General features: G+C 46.6%; 6 protein-coding genes across 6 annotated transcripts; 3 read left to right on the top strand and 3 right to left on the bottom strand.

The window, feature by feature from the left end:
- The first annotated feature begins 67 nt into the window (after positions 1 to 67).
- F4812DRAFT_423517 (uncharacterized protein) lies at positions 68 to 1,678 on the top strand. The gene is made up of 2 exons (XM_047933764.1): positions 68 to 1,204; positions 1,264 to 1,678. Exon 1 carries the CDS (start codon positions 376 to 378, stop codon positions 1,120 to 1,122), a length of 747 nt encoding a protein of 248 aa, XP_047791854.1. The 5' UTR covers positions 68 to 375; the 3' UTR covers positions 1,123 to 1,204; positions 1,264 to 1,678.
- Positions 1,679 to 1,917: 239 nt separating this feature from the next.
- F4812DRAFT_334033 (uncharacterized protein) lies at positions 1,918 to 2,501 on the bottom strand. Its single transcript, XM_047931584.1, has 2 exons — positions 2,312 to 2,501; positions 1,918 to 2,238 (listed from the first exon to the last, which is right to left on the bottom strand). Exons 1-2 carry the CDS (start codon positions 2,421 to 2,423, stop codon positions 2,132 to 2,134), a joined length of 219 nt encoding a protein of 72 aa, XP_047791855.1. The 5' UTR covers positions 2,424 to 2,501; the 3' UTR covers positions 1,918 to 2,131.
- A 1,071-nt stretch (positions 2,502 to 3,572) lies between these two features.
- Positions 3,573 to 4,629, bottom strand: F4812DRAFT_458076 (trimeric LpxA-like protein; the record flags this gene model as incomplete). Its single annotated transcript, XM_047937294.1, has 3 exons — positions 3,573 to 3,761; positions 4,000 to 4,396; positions 4,457 to 4,629. The coding sequence occupies 3 exons, from the start codon at positions 4,627 to 4,629 to the stop codon at positions 3,573 to 3,575; spliced, it is 759 nt and encodes a 252-aa protein (XP_047791856.1).
- A 784-nt stretch (positions 4,630 to 5,413) lies between these two features.
- Positions 5,414 to 6,331, top strand: F4812DRAFT_458077 (acyl-protein thioesterase; the record flags this gene model as incomplete). The annotated part of the gene is made up of 1 exon (XM_047937295.1): positions 5,414 to 6,331. One exon carries the CDS (start codon positions 5,414 to 5,416, stop codon positions 6,329 to 6,331), a length of 918 nt encoding a protein of 305 aa, XP_047791857.1.
- On the bottom strand, positions 6,305 to 8,815 carry F4812DRAFT_423522 (major facilitator superfamily domain-containing protein). Its single transcript, XM_047933765.1, has 4 exons — positions 8,460 to 8,815; positions 7,582 to 8,399; positions 6,541 to 7,435; positions 6,305 to 6,451 (listed from the first exon to the last, which is right to left on the bottom strand). Exons 1-3 carry the CDS (start codon positions 8,562 to 8,564, stop codon positions 6,706 to 6,708), a joined length of 1,653 nt encoding a protein of 550 aa, XP_047791858.1. The 5' UTR covers positions 8,565 to 8,815; the 3' UTR covers positions 6,305 to 6,451; positions 6,541 to 6,705.
- On the top strand, positions 8,453 to 10,177 carry F4812DRAFT_334066 (FAD/NAD(P)-binding domain-containing protein). Its single transcript, XM_047931585.1, has 2 exons — positions 8,453 to 9,378; positions 9,442 to 10,177. The coding sequence occupies exons 1-2, from the start codon at positions 8,984 to 8,986 to the stop codon at positions 9,992 to 9,994; spliced, it is 948 nt and encodes a 315-aa protein (XP_047791859.1). The 5' UTR covers positions 8,453 to 8,983; the 3' UTR covers positions 9,995 to 10,177.
- Positions 10,178 to 13,995: the final 3,818 nt, after the last annotated feature.

The following is a 13,995-nucleotide window of genomic DNA, read 5'->3' on the forward strand; positions in this document are numbered from 1 at the left end:
CCGTTGTGATAACAAAACATACCCTAGCTTGGCGGCCTACCAAGAATATCACCAATTCTGCCGTCTTTAATTGGAGGCATTTGAAAAAAACAAACTTGCCGCACCGAGGAAGATTTGAGCTAGCACTGTCATTTCACTTTGTACATCTCACTTGGCATACCCATCCCATACCCCTAATACGTGGTGGCCCTTCACTCTTTACAAACCTCTTTACAAACCTCTCAAACCTTCTCCTTTTGATGTTCCAACTTGCGAATGTGTGTTTCGTGAATTCATTCTAGGCACCAGCTGAGTATCTCCAAGCTTAAAAAAAAAACAAAAAAAAACTTACTCAAATACCCTACTCAGATAATAGTAGCAAACAAAATAGGCAGGATGGACGTCGGAGGCATTCATTACAATCAGTGCGACCCGCCTTCTCCTCAGATATTTTACTGTAGTGAAGACACCACATGTATCGTCCTTGCGGCCAACACCACGGTTCTATGTTGTCCAAACACAAGCGAGGAAGACTGTGTCAATATTGACCCCATCGCTTGCGACTTGAATCAACAGACCTCCCTCGCCAGTATCCAGACGACAGTTCGTGAAGGAAAGCTATACACATGCGGGACCGGTTGTTGTCCCTGGGGATATCATTGTGGTGACGACAACACTTGTTACAGGGACGCAGATCAGAGCAAACCGCCACTGCCATTGCGAGTTACAACCAACTTGATAATCGATCATCCGTCTACCAGTTCATCCGTATTGCAGTCTAGCCTGCCGCAATCCCTGTTGACGACTTTTGATACGTCATTCATTCCATCTTCGTCAGGGGTACCAAGCATCAGTATCGCACCAATCGCTGGTCCAACTCCGGAAACCGACCAGACGGCCGAATCATCAGATTCAACCCTGAGTAAAGGAGCAATAGCAGGTATAAGCGTGGCATGTTTCTGCGCTGTCGCCCTGGCAGGTTTAGGTGTTTATTTTTTTCGTCGCATGAGAAAATCCACAAAGGATTCGAGCAACAATGAGAAAAGTCAGATTACCACGCCGCTAGACAGTAAGGAGTCGGCAAAGCTACCTGATTCCTACGGAGAGCTTCACGGCACTCCTGTCTTCGAGTTATCTGGTTAAAGCACCGGTGGCGACGCAGTCGGATAACTCTCCTATTTGGATGACACAAAACTCGAATACCCAAATAGGTTTTGGTCTTTTAGTATGTTCACATTGATGGCGAAAGTACCTACATACCTCACAGTCACTAACAGAGCATAGGCATACACTCTCAGATAATTTTGCATATGCCCGTCGATATTGGCTACTACTTGTGGCAGGCCCAGCGCTCACACTGGGCCTGAGATATTTGCAATTCAGGGCTCCCGAAAGGGGCGTTTCAGTGTCGTATACTTGAAAATCGACTTGGAACATACGATGAAGCTGGATAGGAGAAATCGCCACGAGGCGTTATTGATCAAAAGGGCCATTTGCCCGTCGCTACATATCAGATTGGTTTTCAAAGCAATACGGAATTTGATTCCGATAGCCCCTGATGTGCTTTAAATAAGCTCGCTCGATCTGTTTTTATAGCTTTGGCTTAATTAGCTAGATACCATGTCAAATATTGCCAGTAGCAAAGCATATATATAGGTAGCCAAGTGTCAAACACGAGAAATATGAAAAGTCAGCCGAATAACGATGCTATAGCGCTCATGATTATATGATGTTTAGAAAGCAACGTAAACGAATTCGTGGTTTCTAGCGCTAACATTCTATTAGGCATTAGAATGATCGTAGTTGAATCATTTAAGTACCTCCTATGAAGCAAATAGTGAATCTTTCAGAGCATAACTGCTTATGAAATTGTATTATGTCGAACGTTGAGGTGAAAAGTCAATCCTTAGCCAGTGAGGGGGCTACATATACCCCTTATCCGAGGAGAAGGGATTACCCCAACCTACCTCCTAGGTACCTAACCTAATATAAGATGTATGCGATCATTTCCCAACCGTACCTGAACTCCCTCATCTTCAACTTTTCCCGGCAAATCTCGCAGTTACCAGTTCTAGCCTATTCTCCTTCGGCTCGTGCCCACAAAGAAGAATACCAATCTCACTAGGATGGAACTAATTCATCCAAACCATCGCTACGAGGATAACAAGCTGAGGAAGGCGAGCTGCACGAAGAGACCTATGTCGATCATGTTTTTGTTGACGTTGCAAGAGTCATCACTTACGGCCATCAGACCGTCGTCTACGATAGGTAATGCAGTTAGCCAACAAAGTATTTTATTGGTAAAGGACTTGGATAGATAATAATTTCATACCAGAAGATTGGAAGAGCAGTGATACAAAATTGCTGGTGACGAAGACTTTTGTAAGCCATCGCCGTCGGAGGGGAACAAATGCATCCCCATCCGTCAACTCGATTATGTCCATCTTCCTTTCGTATTATCTCGGGTTTCTCTTCGTTCACCTTAGGCAGGTAGTCGTACTCGAGATCTTTGCTTTAGATCTTAGGTATACGCTTGTACATGATTAGTCCATGTGACAGACCAGACCTGCATAAGGGTCCATTGCAGCTGTAAGATGAGTCGGGGGTTACAGCTTGGATTTTTCAGGCGTGACACAAATAGTGCCTAATGCGGAAAGAGACTTTATGAGATCCAGCTAATCAGAGATTTTTTTTTGGTTCGGGTTGGGTATACTCGTATTCTGACGACAGTGTGTTGTAAGTTACATTTTCTCTCCTTTTCCATTGTTTTCTGGATTATATTTACCTGCGTAACTGCACTAACTTTCGTGCTTCAATTCTAATCCAATATGGCTTCTATACGAAGCCGCCCGGAGTCCCGAAATGGTCGTATCATCAGCAAGCCAAGGAAAATTAAGGTACAACTGTTGACCTAATGGCCATGTGCCAATTGTATACGATACGGCGTCAACTATACCCTCCGTCCTTAAAATTGGTCTTTCTCGCCTACCTACTGGAGCTTTGGTCTCTCAATCATCAGATGATGCTAGCTCTCAAGACGCGGACTCGCAAACAACTTTCACTAATCTCGGCATATTAGCTAGGGCCAATTCCACAGTGTCAACTCCGTCGGGAATCGACAAATGTCGAGAGTTTGAACTATTACACCATTATTGCACTTCTACAGCCGATTCAATATCGATGATGGTGGTAATTTATGTCTAATCACTCCCGCCAAGAATGGATGATATGAGACTCGAAGATCCCATTCACAACTTATTAGAGCTATTTACGGTTGTTAGAGGCTACATATTAGTCTCGAACCGTTTCTCCCTCTGATATCAAAAACCGAATTTGCATACATAATGGCATATGGCTTTTCGAGGCGAAAAGAGCGAAAAGAAAAGGTAGTTCTCTATTCTTTTCTTACTTAGTGATTCTAAAGTGCATTAACTTCCAGTCATAGCATCCCATCTCTTGAGCACACATTACTTCCTCTCGATATGTTTCTTGCCTTGTTTTCTCTACTTTTAGTATTTCAAGGAGAATTGCCCTTATCTAAGACAGAACACTGTGACCGTGCTATCGATGGGCTAGAAATGTGCACCAAACTCCTAGAATATGCTAGGTCGTCTGTTGAGCCTAGGATGGCAATTTGGTGGTCGTGCACGCTCGACGAAATGATTATCAAAGATGTAGAATCCCTCGACCCGCACGCTCTCATCCTTCTGGAATATTTTTTGGTGTTCATGAGCATCGCCGAGAGAATGAACTGGGCCGTGGAAGGGCAGGGAAAACCGGTGCTTGATGATATTGAGAGACATTTACAAGGCCAGCCCGTATTTATAATCCGTTTCGGCTGTCATGGCTCGGGTGTCGCAAGCTTATCTTTTAAAGCGTCTTGTTCAGCTTTAAATTTTCGTTCAATTTTGCGAATTATTTTAGCAGGGTTTCCAGCCACGCAATGATAAGCCGGAACATCCTACAAGTAAAGAATTATTAACGATGGGACAGTCTATAAGCTAGCGGACGTCGACTTACCTTGGTTACTACACTCCCCGCTCCAATTGTACATCCATCACCGACCGTCACACCGGGGAGTATTATTACATTCCCGGCTATCCAGCAGTCGCTGCCGATGGTAATTGGCTTCCCGAGTTCCGGCCCGTTGGTACCGTTGCGCAGGTCTGGATCTAAGGGGTGCGTCCCGCTAAAAAAGGATACGTTCGGCCCGATGAGAGTGCGCGAGCCGATGAATACCTTACAGGTATCGATGATAGTACAGTTGAAATTTATGAATACATTGCTTCCGACCTGAACATTGTACCCATAGTCCATCCTGATGGGCCGTTCTACCCAGGGATACTCGTGAAGGACTGCATCCTCTTCTTCATCTGTGGCCGCGGGAGGCGGAAGAGGGCGGTCATCCTTGGTCAGTCTACCCGAACAGTTAACACGATACTCGGGTCGTCAAATGAGGGGTTTGTACACCTCTCACTCTTTCCAGTACTCGGCAATCTCGCGGCGGGTTAAATCACCGGCGTTGTTAAGTCGGTTTAGGATACGCGAGCATCGTTGGCGTCCAGCTATTAGTTGCGGAGTGAAAGCGTAATAAAGCTCCCCGCGCTCCATGCGAGCGAGGTTCTCGCCTTCGTCGACCTTTGGCACCATGGTAAAAGAAGATTCAGAAGCAGTAGTTGAAAGTCGAACAAAAAAAAAAGAAAAGAAAAACAATAGGAGAAAAGAGTTAAACGAAGTGCAATGTTGGGATAGAACTATCTAAGGAACTATCTTAGGTACATATTATTCTGTTATCAGTTTCGGGCTACTGGCCACTATATGAGTGGCTATGCCGTTTAGACTTGGACCCGCTCAAATTGCGACTACGTACATGTACCTCCGTATCCTCCGGTATGTGGGGCCGAGAAGTTAGCCGCAGACCGGGGACGGGGGATACGTCGTACTTGTATCGCAAAGCGGTGATACAATCAAAACCGAGGGAAGAACTTAAAGTTGGTGTTACAGTTACGACATGAGCTCACCGCATCCGAACTCTTACTTACTTAAATCCTACTATGTAGCTGGCATGCCATATGAATAATTATTATAAGGCACTTCTCAACTTAATATTAGGTGGGGTACATTGAATACCTCTCTAAGATAAATTATACTCAATACGTTGGAAGGACAAACAACCTGTGAAAACTTCCTTTATAATTGCATCTTACAGTTTATCAGCTTTCTCTGGGAATCCTAGCGTAAAACATGCCTATGTCATTACTCACAAGCCAATTTCATTATCTTTCAGCTTGTATAATTTCAAAAGCTTCTGAACTCAACGCCCCAGATTTCCCAAGTTGGCATACATCCATCCTACCTATCTACCTAGATGCCTACCCAAGGTACAGTACTAAATCTTTGTGACGAAATAAACGCAACGCCAACTCGCAAGGCCATGGGGTTAGCATTAGCACCAAGCATTGAGCGTTCATCAACTTTTACTATCGAGCCTGCATCAAACCATACCCACAGCTTCGTTCTTCTCCACGAACTAGGGTCCAATGGCCGTGAATTTGGGGAAGAGCTTATCGAGACGAGCCTCACCTCCGCCGGCAAGAAGCTGACGGAAATCTTCCCCGGCGCGCGCTTTATATTTCCTACTGCTGGTTATCGCCACCTCATGCCTGACAGCCGGAGTATAGTAAGGCGAGCGAACTCGCATGGGTGGTTCGATATAGCCTCTTTAGATGACCTTTTCTACCGACCTTATTCCCAAGTCAAGGGGCTTGTGGAGTCACACGATGAAATAACCCGTCTGATTAAGGACGAGTGTCAAAAGGTCTCTTACGAAAACGTCGTCTTGGGTGGTTTTGGTCAGGGATGCGCGATGGCGTTGTTTTGCCTTCTTACGTCCTGGTTTCCGTTCGGGGGATTCGTGGGGATGGGCGGATGGCTCCCGTTCCAGCCTGACATTGACATCCTCATCGGAAGCGAAAGCGAGACGTTTGTGTTTGGTGGTAAGGTTGGCCCTGTCGAGGAATATAGCTTTGCATCAACTGAACAAGAGCATATCCGTGCGAAAGGGAACCCAATTGTTCCGGTCGTCGAGCTTTTCGACGATTTGCTAGATCCAAATGGCATTCCACATTTTGCCGATAGGGGGACGTCGTTGTCTACACCGATATTCCTCGGGCATGGTGCTGAAGATGAAAAGGTCGAGATGTGCAATGGAGAGGCTGCGCAGAGAGTCCTTAAGGCGGCAGGATTCGACGTTTCGTGGAACATCTATCCGGGACGGTATCATTGGTATAATATTCCAGACGAGATAGATGACATAGTAACTTTTATCCGGGAAAAGTGTACTATCATATGAATTTTATCCCAAATGTGTGAGATACAGGCTGAGCCATCGAGGTCATTATATCGTTGTTATTCGTTTACGTATGGGCTATTGATGATTTGATAATAAAGAAGAGAGACAAAAGCTCCTGTCCTGGTCATACATTAACTCTACTTATTACTCGAAACCCTTTGAACCTAGGCAGGGCTTTACAATAGCATATAAGAAATATAACTGCCTACCTAATCTAGATAACACAAATTGTCCATAGTGGTTAAGGTGGGTAACCTAAACAACTAGGATATCGAATAACTCTATTCAGAACATATTATACCCGTCTCCAAAAATAGAATCTATTATCGAACACTGGTAATGCAGAATTACTTGCACCGACCCCTTACCTCGAATTACTTGCTTTCATTAGTTTCGTTAACCTGGTGCTCTTCACTCTTTATTTCCGTTGTTTCCTCCTGTTCGATCGTTTGAGGCTCTGTACCATTAAGAGCTTCACTCTTGACTTTCTTCATAGAGCCCCACCGAATCCCCAAAGCCCCTATAACAGATACGCAACTCAAAGCTAGCGAAATGTAAAGCGTCAGTATGAGAGAGCGGCTGTAAGCCTCAATTGCTGCCCCCCGGCTCTCTGGCGGTAGCGTAGATATCAAGTCACCGGCACCTGAGTTTAGGAGCGAGGAGACGTCCAAATCGGGGATTACAGATTGAAGGCGGGAGCGCAGCTCGCCTTGTAGGATACTCTGTGCCACAGCCACAAAAATGGACGAGCTGAGATTTTGGGTTAGCGTGATAAAGGTTACCCCCACAGGTATGTCGGCGCTTGGCAGTACGGTTTGGACTACATAGCTGGGCTGCCCAAAGCCGAAGCCGACGCCAAATCCATATAACAACTGATACCCGACAATTCGAGCTGTAGAAGAGTCTAGGTTTATCGTCGTTAGAAGTGCGGCCCCGGCTATTGCCAGCGCAGTGCCTGCGATCATTCCCGGGTTATAGTATCCAACCATGCTGGTGACTGCACCTGCAATGATGGAGCCGACAACATATCCGGCAATCAGAGGAGAGAGCAACGCTCCTGACGAAAGGGCTGAAGAGCCACGCACTGTTTGAAACCATACCGGACTTTGTCAAAAGGGAGTCAGCAATTACTATTCTTAGCAAGACAATGGGGTATGTTTCAGGAGTGGATGTCCCTTCCAGGGATTAATGACTCTCAAGACAGACTAAAGGGGCAAACTAAAAAGAATAACTCTCGAAAAATCACTTACAGGTAGACCACAGCGACATAGACGCCGCCACTTATACACATAGCATAGCTGGCGGCGAGCCATATGTCACGGTTCCGCGCTAAGCTTGAAGGGATTGTACGCGCAGTTCCGGTAATCGAAGTTGTCTGAATTACGACAAACACAATCGTCAAGACACCAAAGACAATGAATAAGGCGATTATGCGTCCATTCTTCCAAGGATATGTTGAACCTCCCCACTGCAGCGCAAGTAAGAGACATATTAGGGCCCCGACCAAGCAGGCCGTCCCTGGTATATCTAACTGCTGGCATTTCTTGGCGAAGCTGGTAGCTGGCGTGCTCTGCTCCTTGGGCATACGGACGAACGCGGCACACAGGACGACCGTGACAGCACCTAGAGGCAGGTTGATCCCGAAACACCATCTCCAGGTAGCTCTATCGGTCAGTGCTCCACCGAGAAACGGGCCGATAATGGCTGCGAGCCCGAACACGCCAGACATGATGCCCAAGTAAGCGGCGCGGCGATCGAGAGGGATGATCTTGGTCGTGATCAATATGCCACCAGAGAAAATGCCGGCGGCCCCGAGGCCGGCAATCGATCTGCCGATGATCAAAGCCACGGAATTGGGAGCCGTGGCACAGATCAAAGACCCGACCTCGAATAAGGCGACGGCGGCTAGATAGATCAGCTTGATGGAGAAGTGGCTGTAAAGCTTTCCGTAGAACAGCTGGAAGCTACTCAGGGTGAGGAAGTAAGCGTTTGTCCACCACCCAATGTCTGCTAGGGCATTGAATTCATCGCTGATAACTGGTGTAGCCGTAGCTAAGATAGTTTGATCCTGTGATGAATGTCAGCGTTGTTCTGATGTTGCTTCGGCCGCCAAGCCATGCGCCCATACCATGCCCGTCAAGAAGACAGCTAAACAAAGCGCAACCATAATCAGTATTAATCGCAAGTTACCGGGCTGCGCGGCATGCTCAGCCGCGTTTCGTTGCGATTCCATTGTTGGAAGGGTCGAACAAATAGGGTGTTAAAGGAATGATGATGCGGTTGATGCGGTTGATGGAAAGAATATCAGGTACCTAACCTCACCTATTGAATGTCAGGCTTGGGCGCTCTTGGGACTCATTGCATGGAATACGTATTCTCGGATGGCACGGGTTGGCGCGGGACAAGGACTGTAATTTTTGATTTGTTGCCTTTTAGCTGTTGGCTGCGTGTCTCATGAGAAGCCAACAAAGCAAACAAGCACCTCAACTGCAAGGGATATAAGGCTCAGACCAACCCTCCTCGCCAACCAAAAAAGGGATCTTTCTAAATATCTTAGGTACTTATCCTGCTGTCTCTCTTATTACCTTTCTAACTTAGGCACCTAAAACGAAAACCCTCTTTTCAGCTACGACCTATTGTATCGCTTTAACCATGGAGTTCCTCGACGTCGCGATCATCGGAGGCGGGCCCGCGGGTCTAACTGCCGCAGCAACACTCGCCCGCCAGCTGCACACTGCCGTCGTTTTCGATTCCAAAACTTATCGAAACGCGAAGGCGTCCCAGCTGCACATGGTGCCCGGTTGGGAGAACAGGAACCCCAAGGACTTCCGCGGCGCGACGAAAAACGACATCGTAGCCAATTATTCCGCTACCATCCAATTCGCCGACGTCGAAGTGACCAAGGTTGAGAAGGAGACCGACTCCCATTTCAAGGTCTGCGACGCCCAGGGAAAGGAGTGGAACGTTCGTAAGGTGATACTTGCCGTCGGATCGTCTGATACCTACCCCGACATCGAAGGCTACGCAGAGTTGTGGACCAAGCGAATGTGAGCGCAAGATTTTCCTCTCCGTTGCATATCGAGTATTCATTGACAGCAGCGCCCATTCAGCTTTCACTGCCTATTCTGCCACGGCTATGAAGATCGCGGCGCATCATCGTCCGGCGTGCTCGTCGTTTCTCCCATCTTGGTAGCCGCCATGGCAGTCCACATGGCAGAAAACGCGGCCCAGCTCAGCGACAGCGTGACCCTATACACACACGGCAACTCCGAAATGGCAACTCAACTCAGCACCATCGACAATCCCAAGTTCAAAGTGGAGCCCCGTCAAATCAAACGTCTGCGAGAGAACGCCGAGGCCAGTTCGGTTATAGTAGAATTCGCGGACGGGTCCTGCAAAGAGGAGAAGTTCCTAGTTCACAACCCTCAAACTAGCGTTCAGGGCCCCTTCGTCAGCCAGCTTGGGCTTGCCCTTACACCTATGGGTGATATCCAGGCGGACGCGCCGGTACACCAGTCTAGCGTTCGCGGTGTGTTCGCCGCCGGCGATTGCATTACGCCGTATAAGGTGACGCCGGGCGCTATTTCGAGTGGTTGCAACGCAGGGGTGGCTGCGAGCACTCAGTTACAGGCCGAGAAGTACGGTCAGCCACCCATGTTCTAAGTTAAACACACTGAGATGGACGGCTTCATGATCGTTATGTACGTGCTTAATATATTACGGGCGTTGCTTGACTTCGAACACGAGTGGTGGAATACCAATCATCCCTTACAGACAGCCCTATAATGTGGCACTTGGTACCTTAGGTACCTCATAAGTCAGATACTACAAACCTACCTCCTACATCTAGTAGTTAGCTGACATTAAAATGGAAAACTGCCGATTGCAAATTGAAATGTGTCTGGATTGCTGATACTCACGGATATGAAATTATTAACAGGTGAAAGATTGTAACACCAATATATCTACACGGGTTATCACCCCGAATCATTGGATACTAGAAAGTCTGAAACAGGGGTTGAGTCGGCTATGGACTCAGCAAAATGCTTCAGTCTTCAAATTATGTACATGTACATTAGGATTACGTGCTTGTCATCTATATCGGTGCTATTATCTCCGAAAACATTTTACTCGGCATATTTCTTCCGCCGCTCGGCTTTTTACTCATGTTTGTTTGACAATCTTTGGCGACTCAACGGTAAGGTGCCGGTATAGGAAGTTCATCGCTTGTTAGATATGGACGGGACGAACAATAGGGAATTCAAAGAAGAAAAGAGCATAAGGCAAGAGTTGAAGAGGATCGAGACGGAAACTAGGCTTTTATGTGTAAATAAGGTTGGAGTTATCCCTGAGTAGCGTTTGGTCAGATCTGAAAAGGGTGGTAAGAGATGGTGTAATCAAAGGATAAGGGGTCGTCGAGGACACCTTCTCGGTGCTGTAACATGCTGAAAGCATATCTCAGAAATCCTCAGCACCGGTATGAAGGGCAAAAGATACCCCAAGATAGTATAATTATAGTTGTGGTCCAACGAGCAAGGAGGTCTCCTATCTGAAGGGGCGAGGACTTACAACCTCATTGCGCATCACCATCAGCCGCAGCTTATCTTAGTAGGTAGGTTTGAAGAAATGGACGGGATTGGAGAGGGACCAGGAGTTGCTGCGAGCGGTTGAGCAGTCTTGTCTTTACCTAGGGTAGCAATTCTGTTCAGCTACACGGCACATACATAAACGAAGCCCCCTAAATCATCAAATAACAACACCATTCTCTTCTGGAACGATTGTGGCAGTGCAATGCGAATTGTTAACCGTCTTGGGAAGATCACAGGCATCTAGCGAATCCAACGCACCCTCAGCTCGCAGCTCAGCCTCAATGGACAACGAGCAAAAAAGGGTTCCCAAACGACACGACGCGTAAGCAAGCAGACCAGTTAAAATTAACTACCCGAAGCAAAGTCAGGACGGGATACATTTTCTGATGGCTGTGGCGGATATTTACTAGAAGCGTTATGAAATCGACGGCCGAATCTCACCCAAATGCAAGCCAAGGTTCGGTGCCAAGCCTGTTATCTTGAAGCCTGACAGGAGTGATGATCTACACATAACATAGCGGACAAGTCGGGCATAGCTGTTGCACACGGCGGCGGCGGAGCCCTGACTGCAGAATTTCTGGCAAGTTATTATAAAGAAAATAAAGGATTCCCTCGGAATTCGATCGAGTTGGAAATTTCTACAAAGTTGTCTTTCCCCCTAATTCCTTGTACTATACAGTTGTATAGGTAGTTTAGGTGCATTTTGGGAGCTTTGGACTATTCGATCTCTTTAAAGTAAGTTGAAAGCGTCGACATGTCATCTAGACATAATGTTTCCTTCTATCCCTACGACCCGTCTGAGGCAGTAGCTGGACTATGCCTCGCTCTATTCGGTATAACTCTTATTTGGTCTTCCGTCATGACCATCCGTAAAAGGGCGTGGGTTTGGACAGTTCAGCTCCTTGCAATACTGAGTAGGTTCCTCGAGGAATCCTTAATAGTATGCCGCAAATGGTCTCTAACACGCCGACAATAGTGGAGGTAGTGGGATACGCGGATCGAATTGCGTCGGCTGGGAAACCTACGAACCTAAGTCTATATGCGGTGCAATTCTGCGTGATAATCCTCGCCCCTGTACTTATGGCTGGTGCCATCTATGTTGTGTTCGGCCGTATCGTTTTCCATGTTGTTCCTGCGCATGAAAGGACGACAAAACTGCTCTGGATTCCACGTACGTACCTATTTCATTAAAGCTGCCTCCTATCTACTTGTACTTATTGGTCCTTATAGCTCGATGGATCACACCGATTTTCGTTACTTTCGACATAATCTCCCTTCTAGTTCAGCTTATCGGAGCGGTTTCCATCTCGAGCACTCAAGCAACAGACGAGAACGCCGCTAACAAAATGAATACGGCCAAGAACATCGCACTTGCGGGACTCGCTATACAGATAGCAGTATTTGGTCTTTTCACAGTCATTGCCGCTCGTTTTCACTTCACTTCGCAACGATTCGAGAAGAGTCTTCTATCAAGGCTCGACGTAGCTGACGGAGGCAAGTCTGTCTTCGTTAGAGGGGTGTCGCGCAAAATAAACCCAAACTGGAGACACCTGTTATATGCGGTGAACGTGTCTTGCGTTTTAATTTTGGTAAGATACCAAGTAATACTTGCTGGGTAGAACGTGACTTCTAATGTTGCTTCTCTAGATTAGGTCTGTGTTTCGTGTAGTCGAATTTGCCGAAAGCTCAAACGGCCCTATATCACAGCATGAGTATTTGTGAGTGGCCGAAAGTCTACTTTGAGAGTTACCTGTAAGCTAACACTGTGTAGTATGTACATCTTGGACACACTGCCTATATTTCTAGTTGTGTGTAGCTTCTGCTTTTTCTTTCCTGGATCATACGTCCCGTTCATGGGCTTCAGAGTCCCCAAACAAGGAGTCGAAATAGGTGAAACGTCAAACGACGATGGTTCGGCTGTCGAGTTAAGAGAAACATAGGAAAATAGACGGATTTCGGAATCTTGTTTTGTTCTTAATGAAATTAGGTATTCTCCTGAATACAACTACCTGTCCATCCATTGTCGTCATAAACATGAGCACTCGGAATATGTATAAGAAATAGAAGTTCTGCCATATAACACATGTTGTAGCATGCTGTAGCTTAACCCCGGATCTGGCCAATAGTCGATCGAAATGCTTTTAAAAGTATCTCGCGTATTCGCCTTGCTTGAACCAGCTAGGTAAGCGAGGTGCTGTCACCCGCGTTTATTTTCCGAAGTACGAGATGTACAAGGCAGATGAACAACCACTCGATCTCCCGAAACTGGAGAGTCCGCCTTATTTTAGTAATCGTGCCATGCCCCTAAAGGGATGCTGTGCTTTAATTAAGAAAACGAAGTCCAAAACGACCCGACAACCCAGCAACCCGGCCAAGTGTTTGTTTGACTCGCTCGACTCCCAAGGTCGTTTGATGCCTTACAACAAGGTCTTCGGAACCTCGGGGTCACGTCACGTCGGGCAATGACAGCCGGATACTCGCGACGTAGCACCCGGCCACAAACCCCGGACGATGCCTTCAGGCATGGGCAGGAATTTTACTGTGCATCGAGCAATACTGTCCATGTGCGCAAGGACGTAGAAGAGCGATAGTAGTGGCCTTAATAAAAAAAATAAAAAATAAGAATCCTATTGGGACAATTCATGTAAGGAGTAAAGAGGAAATGGATGTCAATTGGTAACGTATGGGAAGCCATCACCAAAAAAACGGGTATGCGTATAAGTACCTAGATATGTATATAACATTGGATATAGTTATTAGACGTTATTCCCTAGGTATCTAATGTAAGTTGATTGTCCGTTAAGACTTCAACCTTACCTGCAACCTCTTTTGCTTAGAAATAACCAAGTACCTAACCTGACCAGGTAGGTATTAGATACCTCTTACCTAGGTAAGTACCTAACCTAAGGTATTCAGCGGATCCCACCTGCCCACTTACCAAATGTCTACGTAATGTGGAATATACACTAGAACCCAAGAAGCTTCACCCCTGGCTTCTATGGTTTTACCTGGGTCTTGCGTGGGTCTTCCCTCGTGTACTTAGTTTTGTACGTTCTTGCCTGAGAATTCCCTTCA

The sequence above is a fragment of the Daldinia caldariorum genome (assembly GCF_022478825.1).
Source record: "Daldinia caldariorum strain CBS 122874 unplaced genomic scaffold F4812scaffold_5, whole genome shotgun sequence".
NCBI lineage: Eukaryota > Fungi > Ascomycota > Sordariomycetes > Xylariales > Hypoxylaceae > Daldinia > Daldinia caldariorum.

Excerpts from the sequence above, each read along its gene's own strand:
- F4812DRAFT_334066 (XM_047931585.1), top strand. The coding sequence starts at position 8,984 with ATGGAGTTCCTCGACGTCGCGATCATCGGAGGCGGGCCCGCGGGTCTA. Across the intron at positions 9,379-9,441 it reads GAGTTGTGGACCAAGCGAAT|CTTTCACTGCCTATTCTGCC; the intron begins GTGAGCGCAAGA and ends GCGCCCATTCAG.
- F4812DRAFT_423517 (XM_047933764.1), top strand. The coding sequence starts at position 376 with ATGGACGTCGGAGGCATTCATTACAATCAGTGCGACCCGCCTTCTCCT.
- F4812DRAFT_423522 (XM_047933765.1), bottom strand. The coding sequence starts at position 8,564 with ATGGAATCGCAACGAAACGCGGCTGAGCATGCCGCGCAGCCCGGTAAC. Across the intron at positions 8,400-8,459 it reads CTGTCTTCTTGACGGGCATG|GATCAAACTATCTTAGCTAC; the intron begins GTATGGGCGCAT and ends CATTCATCACAG. Across the intron at positions 7,436-7,581 it reads TATGTCGCTGTGGTCTACCT|TCCGGTATGGTTTCAAACAG; the intron begins GTAAGTGATTTT and ends CTTTTGACAAAG.
- F4812DRAFT_334033 (XM_047931584.1), bottom strand. The coding sequence starts at position 2,423 with ATGGACATAATCGAGTTGACGGATGGGGATGCATTTGTTCCCCTCCGA. Across the intron at positions 2,239-2,311 it reads ACTGCTCTTCCAATCTTCTG|ACGACGGTCTGATGGCCGTA; the intron begins GTATGAAATTAT and ends TACCTATCGTAG.